Source organism: Triturus cristatus, chromosome 4_2, assembly GCF_964204655.1.
Source record: "Triturus cristatus chromosome 4_2, aTriCri1.1, whole genome shotgun sequence".
NCBI classification, from domain to species: domain Eukaryota; kingdom Metazoa; phylum Chordata; class Amphibia; order Caudata; family Salamandridae; genus Triturus; species Triturus cristatus.
The window spans coordinates 426,231,615-426,248,083 of NC_140586.1; the positions used below are offsets into that span (position 1 = coordinate 426,231,615).

Genomic DNA, 16,469 nt, shown 5'->3' on the forward strand with positions numbered 1-16,469 from the left:
AATGATCTGCCTAGTCGTAGCATCAAAGAAGGCCAGAATAGATTTGAGCCCGCGCAACAGACCGAAACAAGTTCCTGCCACCTTTTTCGTCTGAATCTGAAAATTAAGTGAGTTGTCCATCCAAACCCCCAGGTTCTTCACTACAGGCTTAGGGGTAGGTGCCATGCCTAGGCTCACAGGCCACCACAGTTCACTCCTGCAGTCATGGTTCCCTCCCACCAACAACACCTCTGACTTGTTGGTATTCAGTTGAAGGCAGTTGACGGTCATCCACTCGGTGATCACCGAGAAGTCGCCCTGAAATTTCCTGGCGTCCTGCTCGGGGTCACTCGAGAGAGCCACCACCAACTGAGTGCCGTCGTCATAATAGACCATGGTCAGCCCTCTGCTCCTGGCAACATCCGCCAAAGGTTGAACATAAAGATTAAAGAGCAGGGGGCTCAAGGACGAGCCTTGTGGGACCCCTTGGCCAATAGCCACCTAAGAGCTAAACCAGTGACTGCAGCCTTAGATAAACGATCCAGCAGAATGACATGGGACACCGTGTCAAACGTGGCACTGAGATCCAAAAGGATCAGTGCAGACATCTGTCCCGCGTCTAAGGCCATCCACAGATGTTCAGTCACGGCCAGAAGTTCTGACTCAGTGCTGTGGCCGGGTCGGAAACCATTTTGAGAGGGATCAAACCTCTGATTTACAGTGCCTTCCACTGCGCGACAGCACATGTCACAGCATTTTTCCAATCTTTTGAACCGCTTGAGCTAAAAACAAAATGTTTTTGGGTTATAATCTGCAGATTATGTGGCAGATGGGGCATTATGTTGCAAATCTACATTCGACAGACGACGCAGAGGGAAAATTAAATAAATAGTTCATTTTTCCTTGTCGCCTTCTGTAGAAGCCCCCCCACCCTGCCCTACCTCTCTTACCTGCACAGGCCGCACCTGTATTGTGCCCTCATTAATGGTTTCTGGTGTCGAGAACAGCTCTGAGCCAAGGAAAGACTCCACTTTATATTTGCTCAACTCTATTTTTAGTCCATTCGTTCGTCCAAACGTCCGACCAATAAGCAGATCATTCCAGTTGAAGACTGAATCTTTTTTCAGCACTAGATTTCCCAGGGCCATTGCTGTGATTATTATTGCTGCGAGAGTCATTACTGGTAAAAAAGGACATAAGCAATCCATCAGCACTGCTTATTTATAGAATGCATAACTACGTGGAATGTGTGTTTTGTTTTGCAATGCTTAAGTACACCTGTAACTGTTGGCAATAAATGTAATAGGAAAATTAAGTGTAGGTTTCCCTGATTTAGTGTCATTGTTGCAAACAATTCTTTTTTTTTATCCATTTATCTATTGAGGTGGGCAAATACGCCAAACGACTCAACTAATTAGTTAGTCTTCACCTGTGGAACATGAGGAAACAACTACTGCCTTTGGTAACATTGAGGGTAAATCCTGGAGAACCATCCCTAACCTCAGTGACTCTAATGAGTTTTACATAATAGTGTAGGGTTGATGGGTTTTAGATTCACAACAGATGCTAGTATATTAAGAATGTGAGATGAAATTGGAATCTATCAAAAAATAAGTGAAAAGAGATCTCAAAGTTGTTGCAAACATGGGTTAGAAACTGATGAAAAAAGTGCAAGTTAGAAGTATGCCTTCCTTGTTCTATAAACCTTTTACAAACTAGGTCGACATGAGGGGTAACATTTATTTACTTTAGTATTGAGGTCTCTAAATGATCATCTTTGAAACCACTGGTTAATTCCATTGAAACGGAAATTATTCTGAAATTCGTATATTCATGTTCTACTGCTCCTTTATCATATCTAAAGAAATAGCTATCAAAATTAGGAATACCTTACAAATGAAATAAAACATTGCTACATATTTCAAACGCTACCCTAATTTTACAATAACTTTAGTGAGTTGTCCTACCAGGTGTAGACCCTCAATGACACATATTGAGGTGCAGTTAGCACAAAGGTTTAAGGATCTAGTGTTGGTTTAACAAATGGGTAAAGTGCATTCTGTGACAGAAGTAAGATACCGACGTAACAATGAGTGTAACAAGTTGCCCCAAGATCCAAAGTTCTATAATAGAACATGAACGATTTGTCCAATCAGTCTGTTTAACAATTTGCTATTATGAGTGGTGACTGGTTTACTAATTGGATCAATTTTTAGGCAAAACTCTCTTTGTTATACTTCCATTCACTTTCTTGAGTGATATATAAGGTGAACAATTTAAAGACATCAAGTTATTTTGCATCCATTCACAAACAATGATTACCGAGAAAAACTGTCTTCAAAACTCATTAAGTACAAATCAAGCCTTGATATTTTTTAAACCACAAACATTAAGGAGGAATGAAAATTTGATTGAGGCAGCAAATTACCAATTAAGTGGCCGATTCCGATGTCGGACGGACTCAGGTCCGTCCGACATCGGTCAGGAGCAGTAACCGACCGACCTGCTGTCGTCGGTTATGGCTCTGCAAGTACGATGCAACCGAACAGGGTTCGGTCGCACTCGTATACTTCACAATGCAAGCATGCATTCCAAGCGGAATGCATGCTTGCATTGTGAAAAGCAGGGGTGCAGTTCATCCCTGTACCCTGTGGCCGGCACCCCAAGGTGACTGCCACCATGTGCAGGGATCCACAGAGGGGCACCATAGGTGCCCCCAGGCCGCCATTCGGGAACCTCGCACCCATGTGGGCCCTACTGGGGGTCCCCAAAGACAGTTTCCGACTGCCTTTTCGTGCCGGAAAGACCATCACGAAAAGGCATTGAAAAACTGCCATCGTACTCCCTCGGTCGTAAAGAGGCGACTGGGGGAGTACTGAGGGATTTCCGGATGGCGGACAGGCTCTTTGAGCCTGTCATCAGCCATCTGGAAATCCGAGTCGGATTCCTTTCTGACCGAGCCCATCGGAATGGCTCGGTCAGAAAGGAATCCGTCCGACACGTTCCGATTCGGTCGGAAGGGCTCTGACCATCATTCGGAGCCCTTCTGGCCGAAATCGGAATCGACCCCTAAGTGTTGGCTCCCTATTTGAAAAATGGGAGAGAAAATTGTTCTGATCGCAAGGAGACGCTGCTACATGAATGGATTCATCACTTTTATTTCACGTGCTCAAAATAGAATTTTATTGTTAAATAAGCAAAATTTGGACCCAGCTGTCAATTGTTTTTGCTGTTTTTCAAATCTAACTCTTTGCTGGAGGGAAGTGGCTATATAATTGTCACATATATTTGTGTATTTATGATTCTGCATTTTATATTTAAATTTATGGTTAGTGAGACACATCCCGAATTTCTAACTGGATCATTTATAATAGGCAAACATATTATATGAGGCATTCCTGAGCCCCAACCCCATGTTGTAAGTTATATATGTTCTGTACAAAATGACACATGCAGTCCTGTCAAACATGCAATTTGTATTAAATAAATAATTGAAGACGTGGTTGTCCACTCGCCTAACCAGTGAAATCACATTTAAACAGGGTTCCCAGTGGGAACCCTATTTGTACACATTTCTGAAATACCCAGATTCCCAAGGAGGATACAAATAAGTGCAACATTATGCTGGCACATTTCATAAATAAAAGGTCTAAAGCTTAAACAGAAGAAAGCACATAAATGAGCTCTTATTGTTGTGAATAACTGAATTATTGGAGAGAAATGTACATGTTTGTTCCATTTTTAACCACGTGAATTGTCAAAAATAACAGTTTCTCACTTAAAACACTTTTGTGACCACCTAGCACCATATTCTAAAAGGAGCTATCTCCGATTTAACGGCACTTTAGCGCAGCCAAAGTCGTTATGAATGTAACGCCCCATTCACAAGCCGGTGCAAACAGCCTACAGTACCACTTTTCCGGCGTTAGCATCCGCAACAAACATCGCCACGGATGACCCCGGCACCTATCGCTAATGAGATGCAGAGTAGGCGTTCCCGAGCAAAAAGCCGCGACAATATCACTCCGCAACATTCTCAACGACCCGCCAGATCTGCGATAAGAACACAAAACATGCGATAAGGCGCGTTAGCACCAGGAAATTAACACCTGCTCTGACCTGGTGCAAAGTCGGACCACAACCTGCACCAGACAAGGGAGGACAGCCCAGAGCCACAGAGAAAAATAGGTACCCACGAGCAACCGCCCATGAGTACGGACACCCAAGAGGGCCACAACACCCACCGACACCACCCCAGGACCCCAACACCCACCCGGAACCCCCCCACATACCACCACAGAGGCAGCGCAGACAAAGACAGCAGACCCCCAGGAAATGCACCAGCCTCACAGAGCCAACACCTGACAATGTCATTGCCCACTACAGGCTCAAAAGGACAACCATCGTATGCATCCTGACCAACATTGTCCAACAGGCAGACGGCACCAAAACAGAAGACAACCAACATCCAACCCCACACAAAGCTAGCTACTGGCTCTGCTGCACCTGTTGGCCCCTGGTACCCCCCAACCAACACCAATTAGAGTCAGAGGAGTCTCACAGCCAGCCACATCCAAGTCACTCACACCTGTCCTGGACATCACCATCAGCCTGGTACCCCAGTCCCTAAACGTCCAACAGGATCCGCTGGAGACCAAGCAAGGACCATACGCCATAGCTGGATGCACGCACATGTTGGGGGCAACCCACAGCACACATGTCCTACCTGTGCCCCCTGGTGACACAGCACACAATCCCCGCAACAGAAAGCACACGTCTCACATCAGTGTGCAAGCAACATCCGAACACCATGGAACCTCTACCAATGTCGCCTCCAAATAGCCAGCCAGTGTGCATGATACCTCCATCCTCTGACAGACCATCAGCAACCAGCGTTCCCAGGATGGCACGAAGGGAAATACACAGCCCCTTAATAAGTTCCAAATGAACATCCCACTCACCTCAACTCCACAACCATGCAACTCACAACTCTGGAAATGCACATGTCACCAAATCACAACCAACATGCAAAACAACATGCCCACACACCAGAACAACTCACAATGGTAACCTGTGCCATCAATGGCATGGCACCCCAGCCACAAAATAGCCAAATGTGGGGAGAGGTGGCAACCAGGCATGTGTGAAGGATGCAGGAGAACCGTGGTTAGGAAAGTACACAATGCCAAGCGTGGCAGAGATGTGCTGGACAGACCACAGTATGCAGAACACACCCATATCCATGGCGACATACACCTCTGATGTATGGATTGTAGTGGACAGTGGACGCAACCATGTCACCCCAGCCAGTGGGGGAGTTCACAGAAATGTTGCCTGTTACGTTCCCCCTGTAAGCGTGAGCAGAGTGGGATGGCCCGGCGTACGCCAGGCCAGCGTAGGGGTGTGAATGAAAAGCATGTAGCCCTGGGCGTGGTCCTCTTCTGGAAAGCCCAACATCTCTGCCAGGGCGGAGCTTCTCACCATGCCATGAGGCCGACGCTGTCCTTGTGAGCAGAGTTGCCTGTGATCCTGTGTTCCTGCCGTACCCCAGCCCGCTGGACCCCGAACCCGTCAGGCCCCCCCTGCGCAGGCAGGCTGAAATAATCACCTTCCGACACCGGCCTGTGTCAAGGAGGGCCCACCACGTGCCAGTGCAAGCTCCAAGCCCAAGGCCCGTGACCCTGGCAGCCACCTCAAACCATCACGGCCTCCACGACACAGGCCCTCTTTAGTCCTTTCTCGTTGATGCACTGCTTCCTCCGGGCTACACCACGGTCAAGTAGGTCACACATTTGGAACTGAGTCTTGATTATTCCATGGCAGTGAACATTATTTAAGGCAGAGTTCATGTCAGTACTCCCTTCGATGTGGTGCCACCAAGTCTGTGCATAGCATTACAACCACATGTGTCTGTGGGCCTAAGCGGACTAGCGCCCTCGGCCTATGCTGCGCATGAGTAGGTCACAGAATTGGAAATGAACATCGATTATTCAAAGGCAGGATTCATATCATCGCACACAAGGAGAGGTGTAAGAGGATGACACGTTGCAGTCCAGAGGGAATAGGATCAAAGTTACGGAGGTGATCGAACACTACCGACAACTGCCCTGGTGTCACTAACTCTGTGCATCGCGAGCCAACGACAGGTGGGTGGGGGCCACTGCTGACCGCTGCCTCCGGCCTACACTGTGGTCCAGTAGGTCACACATTTGGAACGGAGTCTTGAGCATACATTTTCCATGTACGCACAAAAAGGAAGATTCGACTTCACTGTACTCCCTTTGGTAAGGTGACAGCAACCATGTGTATAGCATCCCAATGACACGTAGCTGTGGGCCCTTGCTGACCACTGCCCCTGGCCTACACTTCAGTCAAAAAAGTCACATACAATTTTTAATTCAGCCTTGATTTATTTATGGCTGACTCGATGTCATTGTACAAGCCTCATCGCAGACTGCATCCCATTTCAACCCCGGCAACACTATGTCTATTCCCCGAGACCCATGGACACTTTCTGGTTGGACTTTGGTGGCGACTGAGTCCATGGACTTGAGGTTGTCATCACCATCAGGGCGGTGATACTGACTTTGTGGCTTCACAAGGCCGTGGCATTCCAACCCTCTATTTGCTGCTTCCGGACAGCTTCCACCCTCTGCATCATGCCCTGGAGGACACCTTCCACTGTTCCACGCAACCCTCTGCAACATACACCTCGGACATTGATGAGGACCCGCTCAGGTCGCATGGCCCATCTGACTGCACCGCAAGTCACCGTCCTGTGGCTGGGTGCCTGTGCCGGCCGCAGTGCATCTAGAGCCACTAACTCTGTGCTGGTCAGGTCCGGTACCCCTTCTTCTGAGATATTGGATGGCCTCTGAGGAGATGGCCTTAGGGTCATCAACGCCATGTGTCTGTGGCCCTGTGCTGTCCGCTGCCTCCGGCCTCGATTGCGGTCCACCAGGGCTCACACATCAAATCGAGTCCTGACCGGCCCGGACGTCGCATCACCGCAGGAGGCATATACTGCCACTGCCAGGACCTCCTCCAACTGCCATCTGCCAGAGTTGAAACGGTGGTCCTGACAGACTTACAGAGTTGCTCACACTTGTCATGGATGCCATCATCAGACTGATTCCCTGCTCGGCACTCCAGGTGCCAATGACTCATTGCACCGCAAACCATCGTCCGTTACTTAATGAGTTTTGTGCTGGGGAGAGGTTGAGCTGCAATGTCACCTCAAGCAGTGAGGGAGACCTGAAACGTTGATGCAGGTCTAACACACCCCACTGCATTTGCATCAGCAATATCTAAAAGGGACACAATCATAGACTTTTTCTTAACATAGGCGTACTCAGCTGTAGTGTCCCAACCTCAGTGCACTGCAACTCACAGCCACTTCTGTTTGCATGTTGGGTGTCCTCTGGACTTTCTCTTGCTCCCTCCATGTTGCTCAGCAGTTGCCTCTGTAATGGAGGTGTATTCAGTTTCCGTTGCACTGGTGTTGACTGTTCAGGTGGTTGCCAGCACCAAGCACTCTGTGCGGGCTGGCTTACACTCACCACACACATCCATCACAGGCATCACTGTGCATGTGGCCCTGCCAATAAAGAGGCCGGGCGAACGTGCCCATAGCCAGTTCAACATAATATCTGCGTGAGTCCCTGTAGTCTTGTTGTATGCATGAGGGCCCTGGGCCCTACGACATTACATTGTGCTGTGTACAATGGATGCAGACATGTCACCGCAGGCAGCGGGTTAGAGCTTGGACATGTAGCTTTGTCATCACCCACTCAATTTGTAAGGGGAGTGGCCTGGGCCGTCATACGCAGAGCCATTGTGGGTGTGTGACTGCGATTTGCGTGCCCTTGGGCATGGTTCTGTACTGTGAATGTGCATCTGCGTGTGTCTCTATGGCAGTGTGGGTCTTCTTTGTGGAGTGTAGGTGGTCCTTGAAGGGTAATAGACACCAATATATGTGATCTAGTCCACCTTCCATGGGTTCGGACCCCACCCACACCTGTTCGGCCACCTCCTCTTGGCGTGCTGACACATGACATTGGGGTGCCATGTGTGGGTGGCTGAAGTGTCATGAGCCAGCTGTGCTTGCGGGTGCTTCCTGCTGTGTGGTCTGTTGCAGGGTCTGTGTTCTCCTCTAAGTAGATTGGCTGCCCGGCTCCTGGTGGTGGGTTGCGTGGGATGTCCATGAGCTGTTGTAGGGTGTCGGTGTCGAAGGTGTGGTGGTCCTCTCCGGCATCACAGATGTGTTGTCTTCTGTGCTTTGCTGGAGGTGTTGTGTGCCCCTCTGCAATGTGAAGGGGAGATGCATGTTGACATTGTGTTGACTTGTATGTTGGCGGATTGTTGTGGTTTACATGCAGTCTGTATGATAATGTACATTGTAAATGTAAATGTAAATTGATACTTGTACAGCGCACTACTCACCCGCAAGGGTCTCAAGGCGCTTGTACGAATACCGCTGTGGAACCCATCCATGCTTTCCCTGTGAGGCGTCCACTCCTGGGCACCCCCAAGGTGGAGGCCAGGCATCCTTAGCATTGTAGGGTCCGTTGTGGAGATTAAGCAAGCTATTGCCCAGAGTTGCAGGGTGGGACTCCATGATTGGAATAGGCACCGAGGCGAGAATTATCAGGTCCGTGGAATTTTTGAGCCCAAGACCCGCTGAGGCGGGGAATTGAACCCTGGTCCCGGGCTAGACCTCTGCATCAGGGTCTGCCGCTATAATCATTGAACCACACTTCTCCACATTGTGACCGTTTAGGAGGTGCTGAATACTGCTGCGGGACAGTGTATATTTGGACTACATGATGGATGTAAGGTCGCACACATAGATTTCCGTTTCACAGTTTCCTGCTCTGTCAGATGTAGTAGGCATGTTTCTGTGCATGTACGGAGCCAGTTGTGTTCTGCAGTGTCGGCTTTGCGCATTGTACCACGTTGTCATCAATGTGGGTGTGCTGTTCTTGCTATGTGTGTGTGCTGCCATGTGTCCCTAGGGGATCAGGGATCAGGGACATGATCTTGGGTAATTGTGGGTTTTCAGTGTGCTACACCTTATTGTGCCCATCTCCACCCGTCCCCCAAGTCCCTCGTTGTTCCTCACCCTGTTGATGTTGTGTCAGGTCCTCTGGAGCTGTGTCTGTACTCTCTACTCCTTGTACCGTCTCCACACTGATGACTGTGGCCTCGGTTCCCTCCAGCTCCTCCTGTGGCACAGGACTGCCACCTACTGTCGCTGTTGCAGCCTTCATGTTGGCAGCAGGTTTGTGCATGGTTTAGGTTTTCACATCATGCCAGCGCCTCTTGGCCTCCTCGATTGGCCTCCTTGGCACTCCGACTGCTTTCTAGGTGGTCTACTTGTGGGTCATTTAATGGAAGTGTTCTGTCATCTCCGTGACGCTGATCTGGTTTTGCTGCGGACTGCACCCCATCTTCCTCTCCCTCTTCTCCTCGACAGTCCTCGTCCCCGTTGTTCCTTGCTGGTGGTCTGTGGGGGTTGTGGGGTTCGTGTTGGCCTCTGTGCTCGGCCAGGGTGCATCCATGTTGCTACATGCTTTGGCTTGTTTCTGGTGTGTTGTTTCTGTGATTTTTATGGTGCATTTTCCCACCAGACGCGTGTGATTTGCAGGCCTGTGGCAGGTTTTCGCAAATTTTTGTACCGCGATTGGCCTCATCGCATGACTTTTTTGAATTCGTGTTTCGCATTTTTGTGGCGTGGCGTTGATTTTAACGCTGACATTTGACGTGTTATCTGATGACTATCGCATGCTACCACCGCATTGTGAATACTTGGTTGGCACGGCGTAGTTGTCCCGCCATAGGGTACGATGTTGAGAGTTGCGTTAAGCTTCTCTTGCTGTAGTTATCACACGTTCTTGTGAATATAACCCCCACTGTTAGTAAAAGAAATTAATTCATTTGCCGACAAAAACGAATATATTGAATTATTATGTGCTAATCAAAATCTGGCTAATAATAACGGGGATCCCTTCTAAACGTAGTTCAGTTTGCCTATCCTGAAAAAGTCAGGGAATTGGGCTCTGATCTAAACAGATCCTGAGAAAGAACTAGTCATTACAAAACTGAGACAACGGTAGCAAGTCATGCCTTGAACAAGTGAGCTATTTTTAATAAAGATTTGAGAAGTAAAACATCCATCACAAGGAACTGATTCAATCTATTTTGATCGTCTATGAAATTTGTTCTCATGCATTAGAATAGAAAGAAAAGAGGAGCCAGAGGGCGGTACATTTATTGAACAATCAGAATGAATGACCTGAAAACCATATCAGGCACTGGTACCCCGTGTAAACTTCACATCAAAGAGACACCCAACAAATATACATTGTCTGGACATTGAACAGCTACGGTTTTTGACATATAGCCGATCCCTGTGCATCACTGTGTTTATTTTATCTCGTGGGTGAATATCAGTGTTTAATTTTTGTAGGGTATGTGTCTGCATAATTTCCAGCAACATACGTTATAAAAATACATAATAATTATTATGTAGGCAGGCCTTTCACAGAATATCAATGCCAATGAAGTATTACTAGGGAGCTTTCTTACTTAGCTTTTTCATGCAGTCCCTTAGTCTGGTTTCCAAACCGAGCACCCTCTGATGGAGTTCCTCGTAGTCGTAGGCCCCGATTTCCTCCTGAATGGCCGTGAGGACTGCAGATAGGTTGCGTATTTCCTCTTTGAACTCGGTTATTATCTTAGCATCGGTTTTGTACTGCTCCAGGACGGGGATCAATGGCAGAAGCTCATCCATCTTGTCCTTGAGGTCCTACATAGGGCAAAGAAGTTCCACAATACATCACCCAAAGGTCACTAGCTTTTTGACAATAACATGCTTTTTTATAAATGTCTAGCTTGGTCGCATTTAATATATATGTATATATGTCTTCACAGTAAAGACTGACACCATGCTGAGATATTTTATTTGCTTTTTACTGATACACACAGTAAGGTAACCTGGCACCAATATATCAATGTATCTAAAACTTTAATATCTTTCTTTGCAGAGAAGGAAAAAAAGCCATATAAAATTCACATTTCTCCTGAAACAATTTACTTTGTATAACCTCCAGTGCAAGACCTTATTTAGTTGATTAATCTTCCTTCACTATCGCTGCGACATTTGAATATCGCACTCACTCCGCCCGGCAGAATGTTAAATTCACCCCAGCAAACTTGCTTGGGGCAAGGAAGAGAATAAGAAATCCCTGTAAGGTTGTTTTTGTTTGAAGCGTCTTAATCTGGCCTGCTCTACCAATCAAGGGGATCACTAAGCAGACCAGGATCAGATCTGTTACAGCGCAGAACTCGCAGAGTTAGAGCAGGAGGACGCTCCTTCTCGTTTAACGTTTCCAAACTCTGGAACTCACTCCCTTTGCAGCTAAGAAACAACCCCAACCCGACCACGTTTCGTAAACAGCTAAAAACCCTGCTGTTTAATGCCTAGCTAGTAACCTCAAGAGGGCCCCATCTGTTCCAGCGCCTGGACGCCTCAGGGCAACTGTAGCGCTTTATAAGTCAAATTTTCATTTCATTTCATTTCATTTCATTTCTATCTCAGGAGCCAACTAACAGCTTCTCTGTATCCAGAGATAACCAAATATTCCCTCTCCCTCTGGTAGTAATGCCCACCATAATTCCTCAACTTCTCTTTTATACATAGTTTCTATTTCACTGACTCTATATTCACCAGATTGTGCAACCAGGTGCATTGTTATTGAAGTATCCCATGAGAGCAGGGAACATGTAATCTACCCATAGCACCTCAGTTCATTGCTGTTTACAATGGGCCACAGACACTTGAATAGCGCGTCCACAGCACCCATTCCATGGGTTTTAATTTACAGTTGTTCCATGCGAGTTGGGAATTTCCATGTTGGCATGAGGCCATACATCTCTCCAAGAAGGCCTCATATTGCTTGTGCGCTTGGATCGTGTTGCAGATATAGGTGCACAATCAAAATGGCTCTAAACGATATCCTGTATATCACAATGAAAGTGTCACTCAATTGGTGCACCTCTAATGGCCCTCATTGGTAGAATTGGACTCCTTAGGACCACTCGCAGAAGATAACAATCACAGACTAGGAGACCGCTTGGGAAGTGTGGGGGATTGGAAATCATCCCCCCTCTCCAGAAACAGGCAACAGTTGTGTTTGTGTTAGCTTTCAAAGTATGGACAGTGTGGCAAAAGGCACATTGTTGGTGTCTCTGCAAGTTGAATCAGCACTCAAGACTGTGCTGGGGGATCTTCCAGCTCTTATGAGGGTTGATGGAATCTGTGACTACACCCATATTGTGGGGACCTTTACCGACCCCAACAAGGGTTCTTCAATTTGAACTGCTGTCCCATGATTCTTCGCTGCATTCTTTCCAACGTCTGCATTAACTTATAGTTATAGTGCACATAATTGAAAATATTAAATGTATTTATCCAGTTCCACAACTGTTCCCTATCTGTTCTACGCACACCCAATGAGGACGAGCACAGGCACAGAGACTGTGCAACGAGCTCAGTAGTCTGTCCCACATCCCTGTTTCTGGCAACCTATTTTTCTTGCGCTCTTCATCTCTTCTCTTTCATAGGGTGTCATTACATGTTTGCTGGTAAAACCCTCAGTAATACAACATATAGTAAACACCTAATCCATGGGGTGCAGTATATACAGTGCAGAGTCACAAGTTCAGCCTGATTTCTCCACATCACAGTGGCGGATAACCGTTCTCAACACCTTTTGCGTCAAAAAGACTAAAAGCCTTATGGGAGAGAAAATAAACGAGAATATCATCTCCACCTTGTCTACATTTTATTAGTATATTCTGAAAAGAAAAGTGGTACTCAGGAAGATAACAAATAAATGTTAGTAATTTATTTGGAAGCTGCCATGCCATAAAAGTACGTATTACCCATGTCTTGACTATGTATTTGGGAATAAGTGTCTCTGATGTACATTGTTGTGTTTGTCCAGGTCACAGATCAGTTCCAAAACCCTTTAGAGACATAACTCTGCAGGCCAAGTTCCTAAACAAGGTCACAAATCTCTGAGGTAACGTGCAATATTCTTATTAGTATACAGTTATTTTGTATTTCTTATAATATAGGGACATTTGCTTTTTTACTTTGGCCATTTCTCCATTTGCCAGAACGTGTTAAGGCTGTGATTAGACCCCTAGGGCCTTATTTATGAGAAGTGCCACATTGCTGCTTTAAAACTGCGATGTGTCACTTCTCAGTGCACCCTCCCTGCAACATGATGGATGCGTCGTATTTACTGTATGACCCATCATGTGGCAACGAATGACAGATACATCAGTAATACTGACGTATCTGTCGGCACAGAACTATTGCACTGCTGGAGTTGTGTTGGAAGCGTGATGCAACTCCAGCAATGCAGGGGGAGGGCTATGAATATAGCACTGCGTCACCCTTACGCCTGTCATGAGGCAGGCGTAAGGATTTGACACAATGGCCTCATAAAAGTGGTGCACTGTAATCTTATAGATTTCAATGTGCCACATCTGCGAGGATGCGAGGGAATGCCCACCCTGCATACATTATACCTGATGCAGATATAATGTAGCGCAGGGGGTTAAAAAGTGATGCATCTGCCTAGATATGCCACTTTGTAAATATTTTTTTATTTTGCAGAGTTTTATGTAGCACGAACTTGACCCAAATCCAATCGGGTATCAGAGCGCCTTACATAGCACCAGTTATGTTACATGAGGACACACATTCATTTTTTTGTTAGGCACGGGGTGATTTGCCCAGAATCACAGGATGTTCAGCGTCATTACTGGGACTCGTACCCAGTTCCTTAGGTCGAAGGTCGAGTGCCCTAGCTATTAGGCCAACTCCTCTACCCAAAATAGGGTGTAACATTACGCATTTTCTACGCTGCTGGTGCGTCACAAAAAGTGATGCACCATAGGCGCAAAGTGTTACAATGGCTCATAGATGAGCCCCCTAAAACCGAGCATGCCACAATCAGTGGCCAATAATGTAGGTAAATGGCAAATATGTAGAAAAATGTCACATTTAGGGCCCAATTAGGATTTTGATGGTGCAGCGGGACTGTCCTGCTGCTGCACCACCAAACTCACGTGAGAACCACCCACTGTATAATTACATTTTCAGTCATTAGCAGGCGGTTCCTTTGGCGTTTCCAAACTATAAAATGGGCACCCCAATGGGAATGACAAAAACTGTTCCAGCACAACATGGAATGAAAATTCCATGCTGTGCTGGAACTTCTGTGCATGCACACAGGGGTGGCACATGTTGTGCCCCCCTGTGTGCATCCACAGGGCTTGAGGCACATGGGGGCCTTGCATGGCCCCTTTGTTTCTTCTCCGCCAGGGTTTTCAATGAGGAGGAACTGCCATGAAAACCCTGGCGGAGAGGAAACTCGTAATATGCTTGTCTGGACCACGGCGGCCCTATCAAACATATGGATGCCTCTGGACCGCCCACGCCACCTCCAGGAAACAGCAGTTCCCTGGCGTTGTCAGCAGTTCCAGGGTGGTACAACCACTAGGTTTGTAATGTAGCGGTCCAAAGACCGCCACGCCACCCCACCATAATTGTGGCAGTCCAAACATCGCCAGACATGTAATTAGGCCATGAGAGATAATGGGTTGAGCCTATCTTCCTGTGTAGGTAGACAACATTAGTTGAGAAAGTGTGTACAGGTACCCACACATTTCTTTTTTACGTTCATTTTGTGAGAGCCTACTTAATCAAAAAGCGTTCAACAAGCCTCACATGTAATAGTTTAAGTTCTCACATACATTTATTAAATAATTTTAGGACATATCCTAGTTGATTTATTTTATATACAAGTTCAGGTGGTATGTTTCATTCATTAAGGACCATTTACCTTTAAAGAAGGTTTATTTATTCTGCCTTGTTTTTGTGCAAGGTTTTCTCTAGGCAAACATGTGTTTCACTGTTTTTTATCTGGTGAGATTGCGGCTTTTTCCAGGCTTGCTAGGGAAAACCGTGTGCTACCTCCTTGACTTAATAACTAGGTAAGGCAATCGTCTAATATGGGTATTGAATAGGAACTAATTATTGGTGTGGAACTGATAGTAAGTAGTTTCTTGTCACTAGTCACATGGAAAAAATCTTACAAATGTCAAATGATGGTATTTTTCTATTATATCTGATTTTCTTTCCTGAAATGTATACCTCTAATATCTCATATTCTACACATTTTAAATTGACTTTATTGTATGCCTGCTTTTTCCATATTCCATGCTGCCTTACACTCAGGGGGAAAGTTTAATAAACTTACAATGTGAAGCAAAATTGTGTCTTACTAGAAGAGTTCTCACTCACTTACACAGACTATCTGCAAAAACGTCGACACTTTGGGAACATTTGCTATGGGAAACTGTCCTCTTGAACACGTTCATGTGCCTACTTCTAAAGGATCATTGTTTGGAAGTTCACGTATGCTGGATGACCTGACAAAATATGTGCCTTTCACCACCTCTTTCTATCAAATGTTTCTTCTTTATGTCTCAGGACAATCATCCTACATGAACTGACCAATTGACTGAGTAGTCTGACACGGTGAGGTGACTAAGCAGGTGTCACCACCAGAACTAGAGGATTATAATATACATTGATTGGAAGGAGAGTGGGGCAGATGATCTTGCAGATTTTGAAAGGAACTCACTTACTTTCCAGACCAGGTACTGCCTTTAGGAACTTTGCGTACTCTACATGCTTACTTTTCGGACTGACACAAGCTGAGTGCGCCATTCGTGGACTCTTTCTCCACGGAAGGCTGCCTATGAGCTGTTATGGCTCATGTCCTTGCTAAAATTTCCTGAGCTTTTATCACCTCATGGCAAATCTAATGGATTAAATTGACTGACACTTCTTGGATCTTATGTTCATTAATGATGTTCTACTTTTGAATATCTTTGATGAATTTTACCTTTAACTAAATCATAGACTCAGAGTTTTGACATGACTCATCTCCTAAAAGTTGATTGGGCACTCCAATAATTGATTAATCAAAGAGAAACATCAATATAGGGAAATCTCTAATCATCAGGTACTAATGTTCATTGTTTGTATTCCTCTAATCGAACTATTGGGTTGCATGATTTTAGTCTGGCTAAATTTCTTTAGAAAATTTGGACATGCAGTTATAATTCGATATTCATATAGTCTGGTGTTGAGAGTCATATGCATGAATATAATTGTTACTTTGTGAGTCGGGTATCCAATTCCTGATCCTCGTAAGATATTAGGATGCTAGATCTCTTAATTTCAACCCCTCAGTCGCACAATACGAGATCCATCAGAGGATCAAATGAGTGTCCAACAAATTTAAAATAATTTACAGTGCATTACATATGGGAAAAAGTACCCCCTTCCGTACAATACAAGGATATTGAAAGACATTGAGGAGTTCTGAGACCATATAGAGAAATGA

The 16,469-nt window shown here is 45.9% G+C and overlaps 1 protein-coding gene across 2 annotated transcripts in view; it reads right to left on the minus strand.

The window, feature by feature from the left end:
- Positions 1-16,469, minus strand: part of LOC146834522 (noelin-3) — a 607,486-nt gene that overhangs the window by 62,508 nt on the left and 528,509 nt on the right. For both annotated transcript variants that reach the window (XM_085601914.1, XM_085601913.1), the window contains exon 4: positions 10,567-10,786. In XM_085601914.1, the coding sequence (XP_085458040.1) occupies positions 10,567-10,786 (220 nt within the window). The remainder of the gene's footprint in view (positions 1-10,566; positions 10,787-16,469) is intronic.